This window comes from Vicugna pacos, chromosome 9 (assembly GCF_048564905.1).
Source record: "Vicugna pacos chromosome 9, VicPac4, whole genome shotgun sequence".
Taxonomy (NCBI): domain Eukaryota; kingdom Metazoa; phylum Chordata; class Mammalia; order Artiodactyla; family Camelidae; genus Vicugna; species Vicugna pacos.
Genome location: NC_132995.1, coordinates 2583519 through 2604757, shown reverse-complemented (window position 1 = coordinate 2604757; position 21239 = coordinate 2583519). Strand labels below are relative to the sequence as shown.

Here is a 21239-nt window from a genome sequence, read left to right as displayed (position 1 = left end):
GTGAATCCCAGATGTGCTAGGTCCCCAGCCCCAGGAGCTGATGTGAATTTACCCTCAATCCCCTGTGCTGTGGTCCCACCACACTTCCCTGGTTGGACAAAAGAGGAGGCAGATGGGTGGGCGCCCCACCCATGGCCCCTGCTGTCCCCCAGGCACACCCCTGTCTGGATCCTTCCCTGCAGCCTGCTGCCCCTTAAGCATCTCTAAGCACAGCATGCCTGGCCAGCATCTCCCGTGTGGGTGTTTGCAGTTGGACACCCTCCCTCCCGCCTGCCACCGCCCTCCTCCCCAGGCCTCAGCCAACGGCCAGCCCCCTCCCCGCCCCCCCTCCTGTCCCCTGCTGCCTCCTCAGCAGCCTCTCTTCCTCCTGGCAAAGCGTCCAGCCCCTGCCTGCTCCTCCCCGGGTCCGGGTCCTGGGCGCCTCTGCAGGCGAGTCCCTCCCTCCTTCTCTCCCTCCCTCCCAACAGTGGCCACCACCTCCTCCCCTCTCTCCTGCTCCTGTCCCCTTTCACCCCATCCCTGCCCCGACTCTGCAAACATGAGGGTCTTGGCCTGCCTCCTCGGTGAGTGACCCCTTCTCCTCCGGGACTCAGGGGCCTAGGCCCCACCCTCTGACCCCTGAGCTCATCCACTTGAGAGACTCAGATTTTTGGGGCCCTGTCCCTGTCGCGTGGGGAATACGGGACATCTGGCCCTCCTTGCCTGATTCCCCAGGGACCCAGCCTCTGGCATACCCCATCCTACCCTTTTAAGAGTCCTAGGGACCTACCTGCCCCCACCAGCAGCCCTGACCCTGTTGGGGGCCACCCCCCATTTGCCCTTTAGCCAGGCCCCTGGGGGAGCGCACAGCCCTGACCTGTGGCATCTGGAGCCCCGCCCATCTCCAGGACCTGAACCTGGCCATGCCTTCGGCCCAGAGTTCTGCTTCCCAGGGGCGGGGTTTCTGGTGCAGAGGCGTGAGGCCCTCACTTTGTCCCACTCCTCCAACCTCCCTTCCAGTGGCTCTGATGGGGATCCAGGCTGTTGGTAAGTGGCCCCAAACAATTCTGTCTGGCCTTGCTCAGCTCCAAGCCCACCCCATGCCCAGCCTCACCCTCCACTGGGACCCTGGCCCCCCATCCACCTATGACCTCGGGCACCACATCCCCCAGAACCACCTGGGTGTCCAGCCTCCTGCTTCCTATGAGGCATCACCGCTCTTCCGGGCACCCAGGAGTTGGGCTCCCAGTCATGCCCTGCAGGACAGCCCCCAGCCCCTGCTTACCCCCTGCTCCAGGGTCTCTAGGATGTCACAGCCTTTCCTCTGTTCCCACAGAGCGGCTGCGTCTGGCCGATGGCCCCCATGGGTGCGCTGGTCGCCTGGAGGTGTGGCACACTGGGCGCTGGGGGACCGTGTGTGACGACGGCTGGGACCTGCGGGATGCTGCCGTGGCCTGCCGGGAACTGGGCTGTGGTGGGGCGCTGGCCGCCCCTGGAGGCGCCTTCTTTGGGGAGGGCGTGGGGCCTGTGTGGCTGAGCGAGCTGGCTTGCCGGGGCAGTGAGCGGCAGCTGGGCCTCTGCCCCCACCGCGGCTGGAAGGCCCACATCTGCTCCCACGAGGAGGACGCCGGCGTCGTCTGTGCAGGTAAGGGACCCTTGACCCCCTCTGGGGGTGCTTCTTCTGAGATGGCACAGGGACCCAAGTCCTCAGCTCAGTAACTCTGAGAATCCAGAAGTCCATACCCCCTGACACCACCTACAAAGCCAGGACTTACCACTGCCCTGGAGAGCCCAGCCCACACCTCACTCAGGGCCTTCCCTCTCCATAGCATCTGGGAGTTGGACTGTGGAGATGTTGAATAAAATTCTCCAAACAGAGAAGGAACTTTGAGACCAAAAAACAAAGCAGGCAATTAGGAAGTTTATTCTGGGGAACTCACAGGCAGGAAAGATCAAGAGGATGGCAGACTGGAGGCCTTAATTTGCAGCCAGGCTTCACTCCACCCAAAGAGTTGCAGGGAGATTTAAAGAGGCCACAGCTAGAGGTAGATCTGACTACCAAGGGAGAAGCATGTCTGCACGGTTGGGAACTGAAGGTTTTCCTCCCTCCGGGGGTCTTATGACCATTATTCCTCATGAGTGGTTAACCCTGCATCAGCAAAAGGCATTCTTCCTGTTTTCACATCGAAGGAAGGGAAGGGTAAGAGTTGATAGGGAACCTATCTGGCTTGGACACGTTCCTCGTGGTAGGCTAAAACTCAGCCATGCAGAGAGGGGTGGGGTAGGACCATGGGCCTGAAAAAATGGATCAGTGTGATGTCTCCTGAAGGTCAGCGTGTGGCCGACTCCAGGGACCAGGACAACACACCTTCCATCCTGGATGGGGACCCCTGGCCGGGGCTGTCTGGGGAGCTGAGCCCTGGCTCTGAGGAGCCCCCCATGACGCATGGTGAGCCAACCCCGCCCGTTCCCTCTCTCCTGCTGCAGCTGGGAGGGAGAAGGGGCAGACAGAGGCCCATCTCCAACACACTCCTAAGAGCCTCTGCCATGGCCCCCTTCAGACCTTTGTGGACTCTCAGGGCTGACCTGCAGCTCCAGGAGGTGCAGCCCCTGATCTCCCTCTCTGCTGTTTCCTCGCCAAGCCCCCCGCCCAGCCGGGACCCCCCAGAACAGCTCCCGGAAGAAGAGCCCCCGGCCGCCCAAGCAGGCCAAGTCCACTAGGGCTCCTTTGCTGACTGCTGGAGCCCCCCGCCAGGGTAAGTGCCCGCAGGCATCCCGCCTGCAAATCTGGGTCGGGGAGGCCCGAGGTCCCATGGGACCAAACTGGGGAACTGCCCCCTGGGTGCTCTCCTCTTAAACTGTGGCCCCAGCAGGGCTCCAGCATGCACCACATTCCCAAGGATTCAGTCTGGTCCAGGCTCCGCATCATGTCCCTGCACCTTGCCTGGTCAGGAGACCCAGTATCCATGGCTGCTGGCGGCCGATCTTAGGCCTCTGCCCACTCCGGGGCTCAATTTCCCCAGATTGAGAACAAGGTTCCTGTAATCTGCATGGCCTCAGCTGTCTCACACGAGTCCCCTCACCGTCCCCCTCTCTCCCTGCTGTCCCCCCAGAGCGGCTGCGCCTGGTCTCCGGCCCCCATGGGTGCTCGGGCCGCCTGGAGGTGTGGCACGGCGGACGCTGGGGGACTGTGTGTGACGACGGCTGGGACCTGCGGGACGCCGCTGTGGCCTGCCGGGAACTGGGCTGCGGGGGTGCTCTAGCTGCCCCCGGAGGGGCCCGATTTGGCCCGGGCTCAGGGCCCGTGTGGATGGACGACGTGGGGTGCGGAGGCGGAGAGCAGGCCTTGCGGGACTGTCCCCGAAGCCCCTGGGGCCGGAGCAACTGTGACCACACAGAGGATGCAGGGCTGGTCTGTACCGGTATGTCTGTCCCCCGCCTCCCCAGACCCCCTCCCGGAAGGGCCAAGCCCCACTCCCCACTCTCTGACATCACAACACCTGCTTTAAGGAGATCTCCAACTCCCTTCCCTCCTTCTCTCCCTCCCCTCCTCCCTTCTTCCCTCCCTTCCACACCTATTCATTAAGCACCAGCCCCTGCCGGGGACAGACACAGCACACACCTGAGGCCCTGTCCTGCTCTCATGATTTTCTGTTCGGGTGCTGTAGGACACAGCCCGCACAGGGCAGGGATGGCCCACAGGTGTGGGTTGGGATATTTCAGGGACTGCAGGCTGACAGGAGATGCACCCCCAGTCAGGGGTGCAGGAGATGCCTAAGTCAGTGGACAGGAGTGGAGAGAGGGTGAGGATTTCCACCTGAGACCTTGCGCCATGCTAAGTGGCAGCCGGGAGCCGGCTCTAAGCCTCACCCCTGCTTGGACGGGCTCGCCTCACCTTCCCAGATGCAGACTGAGATGTAAAGCAAATGGCCTAGAACTTGACCTGCCGGGTCTGTCCCTCAGCACAGATGGATCTGGGTACCTGGTATGCAGGGAGTGGGGGGACAGAGACCAGGGGCACACAGGTTGGGGCTCAGATCGGTGGACTGGAGGCAGTAAGGGTGACCCCTCCACGTGCTATTATATTGTGGAAAGCTTGTGAGGACGGAAGTGGCATCTCTGAAGCCCAGTTTCTGGGAGGTGAGTGGAGGCTCCAGAGGAGGTCAAGTTGTTGGGGAGAAGAAGTGAACCCCATTGAGGGAAACGGGATGGTAAGGAACTGTGGGTTTCTTACCATCTTTGCTCCTTAGGGCAGCCCAGAGAAGGAGCTCCCTCTTAAAGCGGGGAGATTCAGACCAGAAGTATCTCAGCCTTTCTGGTCTGTCCTCTTCTCTAAAACACCAATGGGGGTGATTTTGCACCCCCCCCAGATTGGGGGCTAGAGAGATGGACTCCACACTCCCCAAAGGTGACCCAGCTCTTGCCCTAAAAGGACCCAATGGAATTGTACTCCCAGACCAACTAGAGTTTGGTATCTAGACTAGTGGTTCTCAACCTCGGGGCGATTCCCCACCCTACTCCCCAGGGGACATCGGCAATGTTTGGGGACATTTCTGGTCATCACAACTGTTGGGGGAGTGGGGGTGCTTCTGGGGCCCAGGGACACTGCTGGACATCCCACTGCATACAGGACGGCCCCCACAGCAGAGAATGATCTGACCCCCGATGCCAGTGGTGCTGAGGCTCAGAAGCCCTGCTTTACTGGCCTGGGGAAGGCAGCTGGGGAGTGGGGAGCCACCTGGGGAGGTAGGGGGGCGGGTCAAGACCGGTGTTGTCCCTGGGGAGGCAGGGACGATGTCAGGAAGTAGGGGGTGTAGACAGACCCTAGTTGGACTCTAGGTGAATGACTAACCATCCCGGAGCCTTTTCGTCCTTTGCAAACTGAAGGTGGAGGGCCAACTTTGCAGCACCATCTCAGGCATGACGCAGGACCCCCATATAGCCGTGCCTCCTCACCCATCCTGGGTCCCTGCGTGCACCTAGGTGCCGGCTCATCCATCACGGTCTTCCCTCTCTGCTCTCTCCCCCTCCCCACGTCCAGGCCCAGCCCCTCGGCTGCGTCTGGCTGATGGCCCCCATGGGTGTGCTGGCCGGCTGGAGGTGTGGCACGCCGGGCGCTGGGGGACAGTGTGTGATGACGCCTGGGACCTGCGGGATGCCGCTGTGGCCTGCCGGGAGCTGGGCTGCGGGGGGGCACTGGCTGCCCCTGGAGGCGCCTTCTTTGGGGAGGGGGCTGGACCCATCCTCCTGGATGATCTTCGCTGTCGGGGAAACGAGTCAGCCTTGCGGTTCTGTCCGGCGAGGCCCTGGGGCCAGCACGACTGTCATCACCGGGAAGACGCCGGGGCTGTGTGTGACGGTGAGGGGGAGAGGCCAGAGAGGTTGGGCTTTGGGGGATCTCAAGAGGAGGGCAAGAACTGGGGGGGCTCGTGTATTTTCCTGATTATACCCCGCGTGTCCCACACTCCCCCAACCCGACTGCCCACCCGCCCCATGTCGTGCTTGGCCCTGAACCCTCCCCTACATCTGGGGTCCTAGGCCACGCGGTGTGGGGAGCTGCCTACAGCCCAGCAGTGGGTGCTGATCACCTCTTCCGGCCCAGGTATGCCTCTCGGATACGTCCCTCCCACGGCCCCCGCGGTGGGCGGCAGCAGCTCCAGGCCCCTGCCCCCTACTGTGAGCCAGGCCCCTCGGACAGCAGGCATTTCTCCTCCGCCTGCCTCCCCTGCTGCCCCTCAGGAACCTGGGCCAGAAGCTGGTGAGTTCCTTCTGCTCCCCCAGATACGGGCCTTGGCTTCTATTTCCTGCCCCCAGATGCCCTCCCTCCCTGCTCAGACTATCTCGGGGGAAGGGTGGGAGACAGCCCACACTCACAGGGGCCTCTGCTGGGCTTAATGCTCTGCTCTCACAAATCTGGAAAGCACTGGGTCAGCGATGGCTGTTCTTTTAAAACGCAGGCTTCGTTATCAGTCAGGTAGGGGGAGGCCAGCAGATGAAGAGACGAGTGTCATTGGCGAGACAGTTGGTTTCTCACCGTCCCCAAGAGGAGGGGACACAGCATGCCCCATGGCACAGGGCCACATGGAAAGCACAAGGGTCCCTCAGGAAGCGGAGGCAGTGAGGGGTGGACGTGGGCAAAGCCTTGAGTGCGGCTCCTCTGGGGAGGACTGGACACGGCGGCGTGGGCAGGCCTAGGATGGGCTGGCCTGAATCATTCCGGCTGGCTCTGGAGCGGAACCTGCCCCCGGGTCGGGGGGGCGGGCGTGGGCTCTGGGGGGTCGGGTTGCATCTGAAGGGCACACTCCCAGTCCCGTAGTTTCCTGTCTCTGGGGGTTAGCAGTCCCTTCAGAGCAGCAAGGCCCCAAGATGTCAGAGCATCAGGTACAGCAGATACAAAGCCACCATGCATACAGCTATCTCCTCAAGGCTGGAAAAGGCTGAAAAAAGCAGGAACTTGATCACCATTACCAGAGGCCTCCTTCCCCCTTTTCTGAATAATAACAATAAAGCAACTGCCATATACTCAGCACTCACTGGCTCACGTGACCAGTGCTGTTCCAAGCCCCCTGTGGACGGCATCGCCAGGCAACGCTCCCAGCCACTCACGGCATAGGTACCGTCTGGTTTCCACGTTAGACATGAGACTACACAGCTCAAAAGTGGGAGAGCCAGGACTTCAGAGTGCAGCCAATTTGTTCCAGAGCACACTTTCTTTTTTTTTTTTCCAAATTGTAGTAACATATGCACAGAAAATTGACCATTTTAACCATTTTTAAGCATACAGTTCAGTCGTATAGAATACATTCTACAGTGCTGTGTAAGCATCACCACCATCACCTCCAGAATTTTTTTGTCATCCCAAACATACGCTAGACCCATTAGCATTCACTACCTGTCCCCCATCTTCCCAGCCCCTGGCACACACCAGTCTTCTGTCTCTATGCATCTGATTAGGTACTTTATATATAAGTGGAATCCCACAGTGTTTGTCCTTTTGTGTCTGGCTTATCTCCTTGAGCATCATGTCCTCCAAGTTCATCCATATTGTAGCACATGGCAGAATTTCTTTTTCACGTCTGAATAGTGTTCCACTGTATAGATGGACTACACTTTGCTTATCCACTTGTCCATCGACGGATATTTGGGCAGCTCCCACCTTTGGCCTGTTGGGAATGACGCTGCCGTGGACGTGGGTGTACGGGTATCTGACTGAATGCCCATATCCACTTTATTGTGGGCATCTCCATGGGAGTGGGGTTTCTGGATCGCATGGTGATTCTGTGTTGAGCTTTTTCAAGGAACCACCCTTGATCCCTGACTCTGTGGCCCTGTGCCTGATGCAGACACTGGCACTGCACAGGCCTGGATGAGTGCTTCCTGCCAGGAAGGAAGGGTGGATTCATAGAAAGAAGGTGGAGGGAGGGTGGAGAAAGACTCAGAGCCTGATGGCCTCCCTGACTCTCATTCTTTGGGTGTCTTCCACCCCAGGGTCCCCACAGCTGCGCCTGGTGGCCGGGCCCAGCAGGTGCTCAGGCCGGCTGGAGGTGTGGCATGCCGGGCGCTGGGGGACTGTGTGTGACGACAGCTGGGACCTGCGGGACACGGCCGTGGTCTGCCGGGAGCTGGGCTGCGGGGGGCCTCGGCAGCCAGACCCTGCTGCTGGCCGCTTTGGCTGGGGCGCCGGCCCCATCTGGCTGGACGACGTCAGATGCACAGGGACTGAGGCGTCCCTCACCAACTGTCCTGCTGCCCCCTGGGGGAAGCACAACTGTGCTCATAATGAGGACGTTGGAATCACCTGCACTGGTAAGGAGGCCCTGGCCACCACTGGCTCCGGGAGGGCTTCCTGGAGGAGGGAACAGGAACGAACATTGGCACTAACATTGATTGAGTACCCACCTCCTAAGCCCCTGCCCTGGGCTGGCTGTTTTTGCATGTGACCACATTCACACCTCGCAGTAAGTCCAAATTGGTAGCTGTTATGCCCGTTTTACTGACGAAGATGCTAAGGCACAGAGAGGTTATGTAACTCACGCAAGGTCACACAGCAGCTAAGTGGCATAGCCAGGATTCTTTCTCCTCCTCCTGCTCCCCACAAGAATCAAGGAGGTCTCCTACTTAGAGGGGAGCTGTGTCCACCCCAAGCTGAGGGAGGCAGGCACAGGGGCACAAGGAGATGGTGAGAAGCCAGCATGAGGGAGAGCCAGCTGAAATAAGCTCAGGAACGGCTTGTGCTGTTCATTCGCCATCATTTCTCGAGTGCCGGACACTGAGCTGAAGCCTGGTCCTCAGAATGCAATGGGCCCAGCCCTCGCCTTTGACGCTTACATTTCACCGAGGGAGAGATGCACCAGCAAATTGTTGCAAACCCGCCTGACATGTGACCATTTGGGAGGGTACCAACAACACCCTTAGCTTCCACAGTTTTCTAGAAGGACTTACAAAAATCAGAAAAGCTGTCCAAGTCAGGAGCACAGTTTACTGCAGTGAAAGGACACAGATTAAATCAGCCGAGGGAAGAGGAGCTGGGCGCGGGGTCCAGGAGTGACCCTCTTGGAGTTTCCAGGGCGGCCACCAGACAGCGCTTACCTCCCCAGCAATGACGTGTGGCAACACACAGGAAGTGCTGCCGACCAGGGAAGCCCTCCTGGCCTTGGCGTCAGAGTGTTTATAGGCGCTCCATCCTGAGATGTGGCTGGCTGCCCGCTGGCGGCCCACACGTCACATTGTTAGCATAGGTTATCAGGGTGGTCCCACCCCCCAGGAAACAACGTACCAGGCAGGACATTTCAAGGGCTTGGAGAGCCCTCCTCCCCAGCAGCCGGGGCAGAGGGCCAAACCTTCCTTTGGACAAGGCTAACCCACGCACTGCATCATTAACTCTTGGCATCACAGTGTCTGCCATCATCCCTGTCCTCCCCGCCTGTCTTCCAGGAACCCCCGGCCTGGACTCCATCTCAGACCCCTTCAGTTGGAGCTGGATCCCTGGCCTGGGTAGAGACCCGGATGCCTGGCTCCCAGGGGAGCTGGCCACCAAGCCCCCTGCCAGACTGACCCCCAATGTGCTGGAGAAAACCACCAAGGCCCCAGGGAAAATGCCCAAGAGCACAAAGAAGTGGGTGACCAAGACTGCAAAGAGACCAGCCACTCAGCCTCCCGTGATGCCGACCACTAAACACTCCAGGGTCCAGGGCACTTGGAATCCCCTAGAACTGACCTCGCGGACCACTACCGCCCGGACCATGGAGGCCTCTCGGAGACCAACCTCTGAGTTTACCACAAGGCTGACCACTGAGACCTCTCACACGCCGACCTCACACACTCCTGTGACTCGGACTCCCCGGGCCCCCCGGGAACGGACCTTTAAGAGTGTGGCAACACCGACCACTCAAGGCCCCCAAGAAATGACCTCTGAGGCCACCATGGAGCCATCGGCCAGCATCCCAGAAGGTTCTCCAGAGTCATCCAAAGACCCAGCCCCCTCTCCCACAGGGGGATCAGGTGAGTGGAAGGAGGGAGAAGAGTGAGGCTGACCCTCCTGACCCCCGCTGGCCCCTCCTGACCTGGGCCTTCTACCAGTAGGCCTGTTCCGGGTTCGTCTGGCTGATGGGCCCAACCGGTGTGCTGGCCGGCTGGAAGTGTGGCACGCTGGACGCTGGGGCACCGTATGCGATGACAACTGGGACCTGCGGGATGGCACCGTGGCCTGCTGGGAGCTGGGCTGTGGGAGGGTCCGGCCCCGAGTGGGCAAAACCCACTACGGCCCCGGGACCGGGCCCATCTGGCTGGATGACCTGGGCTGCAAGGGAAGTGAGACCTCGCTGAGTGACTGCCCCGCAAGGCCGTGGGGACAGCATAACTGTGACCATGAGGAGGACGTGGGGCTCACTTGCACTGGTACGCCGGGCAGAGCTCAGCAGGGCAGCTGAGGGCATGCGGTCAGGGTGGCAAGGGGGCGGGGACCCAGAGCCACTACAGGAGATTCCAGAGGGGGAGTGTGGAGCAGCGACAAGGACCTGAGACGGGACCGGGCTCTCCCTTCCCCACTTTCTCCCAAGGCTACGCAGACGAGGAGGATTACCCGCCATGGACCTGGGACCCCACTTCGGGAGAGGACCTGGCCAAGAGGACCACCACCGCAGGGGTGCCTGGACACACTCTCTCCCGGGGCACCACCGGGCGCCCAGGGGCCCCCTCCCCAGCAACGAGGCGCCTTCCTGGCACAGGTGAGGGGCATAGCTGGGGTGGGGAGGGGGCCTCTGGAAACCTCTGTGCACCTCCCTGCCAAGCTTCCAGAAAGACCCTCCTAAATGAGCCTGGGTCTCAGAGACCCCAGACGGGTTTTCCTCAGCTCTGGAGATCCTAAAAACATTCCCTCCTTCGGTTTGACTGAACACTGTCCTCCAGGGCCGAGAAGAGACCCCCTCCCCCACCAGTGTTTGAAAACAGACCCAGCTCAGCAAAGCCCAGCTCAGCAAAGCCCAGCACCCACCCTCCAGTAAACCGACTGGAGCCCGTGCCCCTCGGTCCACAGCCTTGATGGAAATCCCCCCAGACCCCGTGGCTAAGGCCCACCCTGTCACCACAGACCCATTCTCCCAGAGCACGCTCTGGTCTGGGTTGGGCTATGGCTCAGAGGCTGGGTGGGGACATCTGGATGGAGGGTTCTGTCCCCAGCCTGACCTCCTTCCTCTGGCCAGTGGGGGCAGCCTCTGGCCCCCTATGTCTCACTGTCACCTGTTTCTCTCCTCCCATCTCTGCCACCTTGACCCAACTCAGCCCCACATTGCCGCTTTCTCTGCCCGTGTATGTGTATGTGCTTGTGCATGTGCGTTTGTGTGTATGTCTGTATGTCTGTATGTGTGTGTATCTGTGTGATCTCTGGTCCCTCCCTACTCAGGGTCTGTCTTGATCCACCTCTGATGCCACCTCACATTCTTTTTTCCTTTCAAGTCTCACCCTCATCTCTGTTTTTTTCACCGTCAGTTTCTTTCTCACCATCTTGCTCATTTTTTTTTCTCTCCTTGTCAAGTTCACAGCCCCATCAATTCTATCTCTGTGTTTTTCCACGGGCGACGTTTTGCCTTTTCCCCTCCACGTCTGGCTCTTTTTTTCTTTCATTTTCTGTTTCTCACCCCCTCCTCTGTTTCTATTTTTCTTGGTCAGTTTCTCTTCATCTCTCTTCTCCTGTGTCTTCCTCTTTTTCTATTTTCAGTTTCTCACTCGCATCTTCTCTGTTTCTTACTGTTTTCATCTTTTCAGCTGTCTCTTTCCTTTCTCTTTTGCTGTCTCCCCCCGCTCGTCTCTTTGGCTCATTAGTCTCACCAAATTTCTGATTTTTTCTCTCCTTACCAAGTCCCCACTGCCATCTCCCCTACTTCCCACTGGTTTTCACGGCCCGCTTCTCTATCTCCCCTCCGCATCCTCCTTTTTCTTTCACTCTCGCTGCCGCGCCCTCCCCGCTGTTTCCCCCTCGACCCCCGCCCAGGCTCGGCTCTCCCCTCTCCTTTTTTCATCCTTCTGAGTCTCCCCCTCGCTCTCTCCCTGCCTCCCTCCACGTCTGCATGGCGGCTTCCCCCCCCTCGGGTCCCCGTGCGGCGGTCGCCCCCTCCCCCACGCGTCGCAGGTTCTGTTCCTCCTCCGCCTATCGCACCAACTGTGCTTCTCAGCCCTCTCCCTGCCCCTGTGTCCCCTCCATCCGCCCCTACGCCTCGGGGCCGTGTGGGTCGCCCCGCGCCCCTCCGCTCGCCCCTTCCGGTCCCTCGGTTGGACCCCGCCTCTCGCGCGCGCCGTTTCCCGCCTTTTCCGCACGCTCAGCACGCATGCGCACTCTGCGGGCTTCGGGGAGAGGGTGGAAGGGCAGACGTCACTCCGCATGTGACGTCACAGACGCGCTGCGCCTCCTGATTGGCTGGCTGGTGCACACCCCGGTCATAAAGGCGGGTGAACTGCACTGCGGTCCCGCGGGGCGGTGTCTTCGGTCTGACTTCGTCCTGGCGGGGAGGGGCGGGGTGGAGAGGCCTTGGGGTCTCTGCGGTTTGCGGTGGGGGCGACCGAAGTTGTGAGTTAGGGCTCAGTTTCCAGAGGTGGTGCAGCACACTGCACGTGTGGCCGGGATTCCAGAGCCATTGTTCTCGGCGACCCGGCGCCGCCTCCCTATCCCGTAGTGCCCCCTCGTGGCGGAGACGGTCAGACGCTGGGCGCTCGCACCGCTGAGGACGGCCAGGTCCCGCCCTCCGGGAGCCCCTCTTCCCGGTGGGAGAGAGGCGGTACATGAGTACAGATAAGTACAGAACTACAGACTGCGCGATGGAAATCTCAGGAGTCGCATGAACAACCTTAATAATGGGAAGACATGGTCAGGGAAGGTATAGCTCAGTGGTTGAGTGCCTGCTTAGCATGCACGAGGTCCTGGGTTCAATCCCCAGTACCTCAACTAAAAAAAAATTAATAAATTTGATTACCTCCCCCAACATGGCGCTAAATTAGGTGCCTTAATAGATCAAGAAAGAGACGACTTGTAGGGAGGGGCAGGGCACGGGGGAAACGACAGATCTGAATTCCTGTCTTAATTAGCAAGGTGACCTTGACTCCTTTGAAAAAAAAAACAAGAGCTCCAGGGTCTCTGAAAAGAGTCAAGGAGTGCCAGGAATGTATGATTCCACCAACTGGATGGTAGATCCTGGTGTTGACCCTGTGTTTCCGGTGGGAAAAATGTGGCTCAGAGAAGTTAAACTTCAACTCAGGAGCCACGAGTGAGATCCATTTTAAACGATTTCACACACGATTTGCTCATTGGGTTGGGAAAGATGACTGAATTGCTGAAGTAATTAACAGCGTGAGTTCTGGAGTCCAGCTCCCTGGGTACCAGTTGTGGCCCCACTGGGATTAGAAGTAGCTGAATGACCTCAGGTCCTAATCCAATGAGCCCAATGTGTGTGAAATCATTTAAAACCGCAGAATGTTGGTTGTTAAGAGTTATTTACTGTAAACGAGCAACAGCTGCATCATCCCAGGGATGGAGTGATTATTTCTAGTGAAGCAATCAGGAAAAACCTTGTAGAGGAGATGGTATCGTTTCCACCAGCAGATGCCAGGATGAAGGGGATTATCCGAGGAGCAAAGCCTGGAGTTGAGAAAATTGCATTGCCCATCTAAGGCACGGCATCTCTGCCAGACACTTAGCTCTCTTGTGTTTAGCTGTGTCAGTTTCTTTTGCTGCCATAACACATGACTGCACATTAGAGGCTTAAGACAATAGGAGCTTACTATTTTGCAGTTCTGGAGATCAGGAGTCCTACAGGAGTCTCACTGGCTAAAATTAAGGTGTCAGTGGGGTTGTGTTCCTTCTGAGGCTCCACGGGAGAACCTGTTCCCTTGTCTTTTCCAGCTTCTAGAGCCCCCGCATTCCTCACTGTGTGGCCCCTTCCTCCATCTTCAAAGCCAGCAACATTGCAGCTCTCTGGTCTTTTTCTTTTTTTTTTTTTTGCCTTTTATATCTTCTGTCACTATAGCTGGGAAAGATTCTCTAATTTTGAGGATTTGTGTGATTAGATTCAGTCCACTCAGATTAATACAGGGTAATCTCTTCATGTAAGGGTCTGGACCCTTAATGACATCTGCAAAGTCCCTTTTGCCACATCAGGTAACATAGCCACAGGTTCTGGGAATTAGGGTATTGACATCTTTAGGGAGCATTGTTCTGTCTACCATGGGATCTGTGTTGTAGAGACATAGTGGAGACTTTTTTTACATGTTTGTTGAGTGAATGAACAAACAAAGGAGTAAGAGTTCACCATGTAAGTCAAGAGAGAGTTGGGGGAGGGTATAGCTCAGTGGTAGAGTGGGTGCCTAGCATGCATGAGGTTCAATCCCCAGTACCTTTATCAAAAATAAGTAAATAAACAAAGAAACCTAATTACACCCATCCCAAGACAAACGAAAGAGTTGAGAGAGTGTACAGAAGATGAAGCTGGAGGCTTATGAAGTTTGAATTCTTTGGTTCACTGAAGCAAAACTTTTTTTCCTATTTTGTGACGGGGAGGTAATTAGGTTTATTTATTTTTTTAATGGAGGTACTGGGGATTGAACCCAGGACCTTGTGCATGCTAAGCAGGCACTCTACCACTGAGCTATACCCTCCCCCTGAAGCAACATTTCTTGAGGCTTCCTGGATGATGGAAGTTGGAGATGCAGACATTAACCAACCCCAGGGAACATAGCAGTAGAGCAGAGCAAGGGAGGGGAAAAGGTAGGGGCTGAGTTGTAACTTAAAATATGAGAGTCAAGAGATGACTTACTAAGAAAGTGCCATTTAAGTGACAGACTCAGGAAGGAGAGGGAGGAAGCCATGAAAATATCTGTTAGGAGAGTGTTCCATAGGGAGGGAACAGCATGTGCAAAGGCCCTGAGGTGTGGGTGTGTGCTTAACTGGTTTGAGAAACAGCAGCAAGTTCAGTGGGACTGGAGTAGTTGATGGGGATGAGGGCAGGAGATGAGGTCTTTGGTCCATTGTAAAGATGTCCACTGTGAGGGGGCTAAAGGAGCATTCCAGGGAGACGGGGTGCACGGGCAAAAGCCCTGTGGTGGGACTTTCGGAGGACAATAAGGATGCCAGCATCGCTGGAGTGGAGTCAGCCAGGCAGGGTGTGAGTGATAGGAGGTGAGGCCAGAGTCTGGGTTTTATTCTGTGTTCACAAGCCCTTGGTGGAGCATTTGAAGCTTGGAATGTCATGAACACATGTGCACTTTCGAAGCAGTCCCTCAGGATGTTGCCAGGGGAATGGGTGTAGGAGCAAGAGTGTGTGCAAGGAGCAGGGAGGGTGTCATTCAGTGGTAGAGCACGTGCTTAGCATGCCTGGGGTCCTGGGTTCAATCTCCAGCACCTTCATTAAAAAAACAAAAGAGTGAATGCAGGGAGACCAGGAGGTCCATGGAGAGGTGGCAGTGGAGACTGAGAGAGGTGTGCTTGTTCAAACTATATTCTGGGGGTTGAGCTGATGGGTTTGAGTGATGGGTTGAGGAGAGGGAGGTGGGGGATGGACCAGGGAACACTGCAGGGTGTGTCCACAGGATCTAGAATGGGGTATTAGAAGCTTCATTGGTGATGCATTTGACAAACCCAGGCCGAGACACTGGATGTGCAATCCTGGAGCTCCGAGGAGCGCCTGGGCCAAAGACATAAGTTTACAGGATGGAGTTTGCAGCTTCGGGAATGCATGAGGCTCTGCAGATAGCTATGTCGAATGGAGTTCCCACATGCAGCGGGGAACGTGGGATGACTCATGGGTGTGGCATATCGCTGTAGGTTATAGCTGCGCAGAGGGGAGGGCATCCAAGATTAAGTGCCAGATTAAGCTTAGAGGTTGCATGATAAAAAAATAACAATAACAATAATAATTGCTAATATTTGAAGTGCATCACATAGTTTAACTCACTTCCTGTGGAGCGTTATGAAACAAGGACTGTCCTTAACCTCATTTTACAGAGAATTTGAGGTACAGAGAGGTCAGGACAGCAAAGGGCAAGAGCTTATATTTGAACTCCAGCATTCACTGTCTTAACCACTCCAGTCACAGAGACTGGGAAGGAACCTGTGACAGAATTAGGCCTGAAGAACCCAGGAAGCATAGAGCTGGGCGTGGCCTCTTCAAAGCGGAGAGGGGAGAGGTCTTTGAATCAAATCCCAAAGGATGAATAAAAGCTCACCAGGGAAGGAGTGGGGTAAGACCAGGAGATTGTGTACTCAGAGGGAAAAGAGATCCCCATTTAGAACCAGGTAGATCTGCCAAGTCTGAAGCCCAAATGCTGCTCCTTAGTTGTGTGACCTTGAGAAGACTCCTTGCCCTCTCTGGACTTCAATGTAGTCATCCGTAGCGAAGCTGCAGCTTCTTCACCCACCCGCTCCCCGTGAGATTACTAAAAATTAAACTGTCAGACAGCAGCAAGGATGTAGGATAAAGGTGGATGTGAGACTCTGCACCTACTTGGGAGGGCAGTCTGACAATATCTAGGGAGATAAATCTGCCTTCCACAAAGCAACTCCACGATCAGGTGCTGAGGAATTCTCACTCATGAAGAATTCACAGCAGCCATATCTGTAACAGCAAAACTGCCCATCGGCGTGGGCATAGATAAATCGGCGGTTGTATATTCATATCCTAGAATATTACACAAAGTTGAAAAGAAGGAACTAGACTTATATGTATTTAATTAAAAACCCTGTTCATCACCTGCCAGCCCTGCAACCCCACCGTGCTACCCATTTTAAAGATGAGGAAACACAGTCATGGAGAAGTTGGGTGACTTGCTCAGGCAGGGACTGAGCCAGAAAGCAGGCGCTGAGAGGAGTGTGCAGTGTGCAGGTATTAGCGCCATCTCCCTAGTTGTAGGCAGCTGAGGCGTGCGGCAACAGTGTAGCAGCAGGGAGTCCCGCGTGTGCAGCTGAAATGTAAAGACGTGCCTGGGCGCCGTAAACAACTCCAGGCAGTGGCTCCCCGACCAAGGGCAAGGGCGGTTTGGCCTCACAGGGCCTGTCACTGCAGTGCTGCTGCTTTCTGCAATGTATACTTTAATGAAAACCTTGAGTCGATCACAGGCTAATGGACCATGAGCATGTGGCCATACCTTAGAGCGCATTTCAAGTACACACAGACCCAAGGAGCATGCCTGCACTTGACGGGCCGACATTTTACCAAGATGACAGCTGCAATCTGTGTTCTTGACAGAGTCCTCCTAAACCCAGCGTCTTGGTCTTGGGGAAAAAATCTTCAGTGATTCATTGCTAATGGGTTTCCCCCCAACCTTTTTTTTTGTCCATTTTTTAATTATCACTGCTGATGGTTTTTAAAATTCCTAGTGTGTATGACCATTGGCAGGATTTCCTAGCTTTCCTCTTAGGGTATTTAACAGGCATGGGAAAGGTATTTAATTAAGAATGGTGACTAACAGGAAGGCACAGCCGAGGTCTCCGCAATGCTGGGCGTCAGGGTGGAAACAGACTCTTGTTCTGTTAGCCTGAGCATGTTAGCAGGTGGCAGAGCAGGGGTTTCTGCCACTGGAATGGCTGGCGGCAGAGTTCACAGTGACCACGGCTGACATGCCTGGCATCGCGGACACCATCCTTCTGTCTGGTTTTCCATGCAGAGTGGGAAAACGTCTTAATATGCTCGCTTGGCTAGAAAAATAGAGGGGGAAGGAATTCCAGGTAGAGGAGACGGCACAGACAAAGCTCAGAGGTGCGGACAGCTTGAGAAGCAGGTGTGGACAGCACGTTGTTTGGGAGAAGATGTGGTAAGGTGATTCTGGGGAGGTGGGCAGGGGCAGTTTATGAAGGAAGATGAGGAATGTCCCATGTTCCATGGCCGTACAACTTCATGAATGTACTAAAAACCACTGAACTGCACACTTTAAGTGGGTGAATTGTAAGGTATGTGAATTATAGTTCAACAAAACTGTTGTTAAAATAAGTCTTTGGGCCAGTCAAGCTAGAAGATGAATCATCTTTTTATTCTCCCTGTACAAAATGGCATATATAGTAAATTTATATGTCATATAAAATTGTTGCAATGTAGAGATTATTGAAGTGTATTAAGCCAAAAAAGCATAGGATAGATCATGTTACAGAAATGTTCCAGGTAGTTTATTATAGGATTTTTCCCCCCTTGCGAAAAATACAGAATAAGCAGGTCAGGGACCTCAGGAAATTGAAATAATAATTGCCCTTATTATATAAGCTAGTTTAGTCCCAATTCCTGTAACTGGTAGCTGAGAGAATCCCACTGAATCACCAAGGTGGCTGTGAGGTCAGGGAGAAGATTGGGGTGATGGTCCAGTTGAGTCAGGGTGAGGCAGGAGCAGGGGCCCAGCAGGAGCAGAGGGTCAAAACCAAGAGAGGTGAGACTCAGTTCTCATATCTCTCAAGGTGACGAGGATGGTTATGAGCCTTCCTGGATGTGGGACACGCCTTTAGGAGGGGTCCTGGCCAAGGGGACCCCCACTGCAGGCATACCTGGACCCTGTGCCACCACTGGCACCATCAGGAGCCCAGGCCATCCCTCTCTAGCTCCAAGATCCCGTGGGGACACAGGTGAGGCATGTAGCTGAGGTGAGGGGGTCAGGGGGTTTGTGTGGTGGGCTGGAGAAGTTGACTCCAAATTTCCCAGTGGTGACCCAGCTTTCACCCTGGAAAGCCCCAGTAGAAATGTATTCTGGGAGGAGGGTAATAGCTCAGTGGTAGAGCTCATGCTGAGCATGCAGGAGGTCCTGGGTTCAATCCCCAGTAACTCCACTAAATAAATAAACTTAATTACTTACCCCCCCCCAAACAAACAAAAAGGCAAAAACAAAAAAAGGCATAAAAGTATTTGTCTTGATTCCGGAGATGACCTTTCCGAGACCTCCTGCATTCCCCCTCATGCTTCTGCGCCTCCAGCACCTGCTACCGTCTTTCTCTTCCTTCACCCATCTCGGCCCATCGGGCTCCCTCCTGCACCAGGTACCCCTCCACACTCCTACATTCCCCATACCCTCTCCTGCTTCCTCCCCCACCATCCTGCACCCCCACCACGTTTGCACTTCCCCCTGCATCCTAGGGTACTCCGCCAACGTCCCCGCTCCCCAGCCCGCCCATCTCCGCATCGCCCCCAGAGGGAAGGACGCCAGGTGGCGCCTGGAGACATCGGAGGAGACGGGGAGGTGGGGCACTAGGGCCGGGCGAAGTCTGCCGGCGACCCGTGACATCACGAGGCTCTCTGCCTTCTCATTGGTCGGTCCGTCCATGGAGGGCGGGCCGGGCCTCAGAGTGGGCGGGGCAGACTGACCTCGGCCGTCCGTCTTTCTTCCTCCAGGTTCCGCAAGGAAGCCGTGTCTGGAGCGCCGCCTGCAACGGCCCACTGTGGCCAGGACGGTGCCCCACGCCCCTTCCTCAGCTCCCCCCGCCTCGTCGGGGCCCCCAGGCCCTCTCCTGACTTCTGACTCCACGCCGCAGTTCATCCCCGCTGCCGCCGTTTCAACACCGGAGGTGACCTCTGACCTTCGTGCCACCTTGCCACCCAGCCCAGAATCGGCCTCCTGGGTGAACTCTCACCACACCTTGACAACCCCTGGCCTTACCTTGTCCACCCCTGATGCCACCGTAGTTCCAGCGCTGACCTCTGGGCTTCCACCCACCCTCCCGCCCACTCCTCCCAAAGAACTGACCTCTGACCCCTCTGTACCGGCAGCGGTGACCCGCCTTTCTCCTACCTCAGAGCTATCACCGGAATCTCACACAACCCCAGGCTGGGACACAAGGCCATACCCTAGCACAGTCCCAGAACCTCCCAGTTCCCCAGACCCCTCCACAAGCCCTGACCCCACTGCCACCATAACCTCTCACGCTGCCACTACCTCTTACCCCACTGCCACTCTTTACCCCACTACGACCTCTCACCCCACCACGACCTCTCACCCCACCATGACCCATTACCCCACCATGACCTCTCACCCCACCACAACCCCTTACCCCACCACGACCTCTCACCCCACCACAACTGCTTACTCCACCACACTCTCTCACCCCACCACAACCCCTCACTCCACCACACTCTCTCATCCCACCACAACCCCTCACTCCACCACACTCTCTCATCCCACCACAACCCCTCACTCTACCATGACCTCTCACCCCACCACCACCCCTTCCCCTCCCCCCACCACCACCCCTCATCCCATCACCACTGCTCACCCCAGCACAGTCCCTCACCCCATCACAACCCCTGAGCCCACAACGACGTCTCGCCCTGCCACAACCCCTCACTCCACCACAACCCCTCAACCCACCACAACCCCTTACCCTGCCACAGCCCCTCACCTTGCCACCACTACTTACCCCACCATGACTCCTGACCCCACCTCAACCCCTGTGGTCACTACCAAGTCCCTTCTAACTTCCCTGGGGACAGAACTTCCCTCTCCCTCTCCGGCACCAACAGTCAAGCCCAGCCTGCACCCCCGATTGACCTTCACATCCGAGATGTGGAGCCCAGAGCCCCCTCCAGCGTCAGAGTCCAGCCGCTCCAGGCCCTCTCCAGTCCCAAGCATGGACACACTGTCCACTGAGAACTTCACTCAACCTAGAAACCAGAGCCCCAAACTAACGTCTCCACCTACTCATACTCCACACTCAGCCTCTGACCTCACTGTGACCCCTGACCCGCACCTGCCCCCTATTGCTCACCCCTTGGATCAACCTCCTCCTGACCACCTCACCCTAGGGCCAACTCCTGGCCAGAGCCCAGGCCCCCTTGGCCCATGTGTGGCCCCAGTGCCACCTGTAAGGGTCATGGCTTGTGAGCCACCTGCCTTGGTAGAGCTGGTGGCTGCTGTGAGGGATGTGGGTGGCCAGCTGCAGAGGCTGACCCAGGCCCTGGAGCGGGACCAGCGGGAGCGCCAAGCCCTGGGACTGGGGTTGGCCCAGCTGGTGGAGGCTGCCCAGGGCCTGGGTCATCTGAGTGAGGTTGTGAAGAGACTGGCAGAGGTGGCCTGGCCCCCCACCACATCTGCACCAACCACTACCACTCCAGAGGAGGAGGAGAGGCCTCTAAGGGGAGATGTGTGACCCTACCTGAGATTTGAGAGACTTAAGACACTCCCAAACCAACAAAGGAAAACCAAAGTATCTAATTAAAAACAAAACATGAATGATGTTTCTGGAGGACTGGGGCAGATGGAGTCATGAGATTGATCTATTTGTGAATACCACAGTCACCATGCAAGGTGGTGATGATGATGGTGAGGATCATGGTGAAGATGATAATGGTGATATTATGATAAGGATAAAAGTGATGGTGATGATCATTATGATGATAACAGTGGTGATCATGGTGATGAAGACCATAGTAATGATAATCATGATGGTGATGATGGTGAAGTGGTCATAGTGATGATGGAATGATGGTGATAATGGTGATGAAGATGCTCATGGTGATAATGAAGATGATGGTGATAAAGATGGTCGTGGTGATGATGGAGATGATGGTGATGATGGAGATGATGGTGATGGAGGTGACGCTGATGAAGGAGATGATGGTGATGGAGATGATGGTGTTGATGGTGAAGATGCTTTTGGTGATGATGGAGATGATGGTGGTGATGTTGACAGTGATGGAGGTGATGATGGCAATGATGAAGCTCCACAAGGGCAGCAATCTGTCTTGTTCACAGATGCACGCCTGCCCAGCTCGTGGAATACAGCCTGACCCGGAGCGCACGCTCGTTAA

The 21239-nt window shown here is 56.3% G+C and overlaps 1 protein-coding gene across 3 annotated transcripts; it reads left to right on the top strand.

Annotated features, from left to right (window-relative positions):
- Positions 1 to 91: 91 nt before the first annotated feature.
- Positions 92 to 20674, top strand: SSC5D (scavenger receptor cysteine rich family member with 5 domains). 3 transcript variants are annotated; one of them, XM_072968324.1, is made up of 14 exons: positions 92 to 563; positions 1000 to 1026; positions 1316 to 1624; positions 2309 to 2428; positions 2622 to 2735; positions 3093 to 3401; positions 5021 to 5338; positions 5582 to 5737; positions 7468 to 7785; positions 8914 to 9480; positions 9562 to 9876; positions 10038 to 10205; positions 17903 to 18067; positions 18828 to 20674. In XM_072968324.1, the coding sequence occupies exons 1-14, from the start codon at positions 113 to 115 to the stop codon at positions 20576 to 20578; spliced, it is 5088 nt and encodes a 1695-aa protein (XP_072824425.1). In that variant the 5' UTR covers positions 92 to 112; the 3' UTR covers positions 20579 to 20674. The 3 variants fall into 3 exon arrangements, with proteins under 3 accessions (XP_072824425.1, XP_015105042.3, XP_072824423.1); XM_015249556.3 differs by lacking the exon at positions 17903 to 18067 and having other exon boundaries at positions 98 to 563; XM_072968322.1 differs by lacking the exon at positions 17903 to 18067 and having other exon boundaries at positions 98 to 563; positions 9559 to 9876.
- The last annotated feature ends 565 nt before the right edge of the window (positions 20675 to 21239 follow it).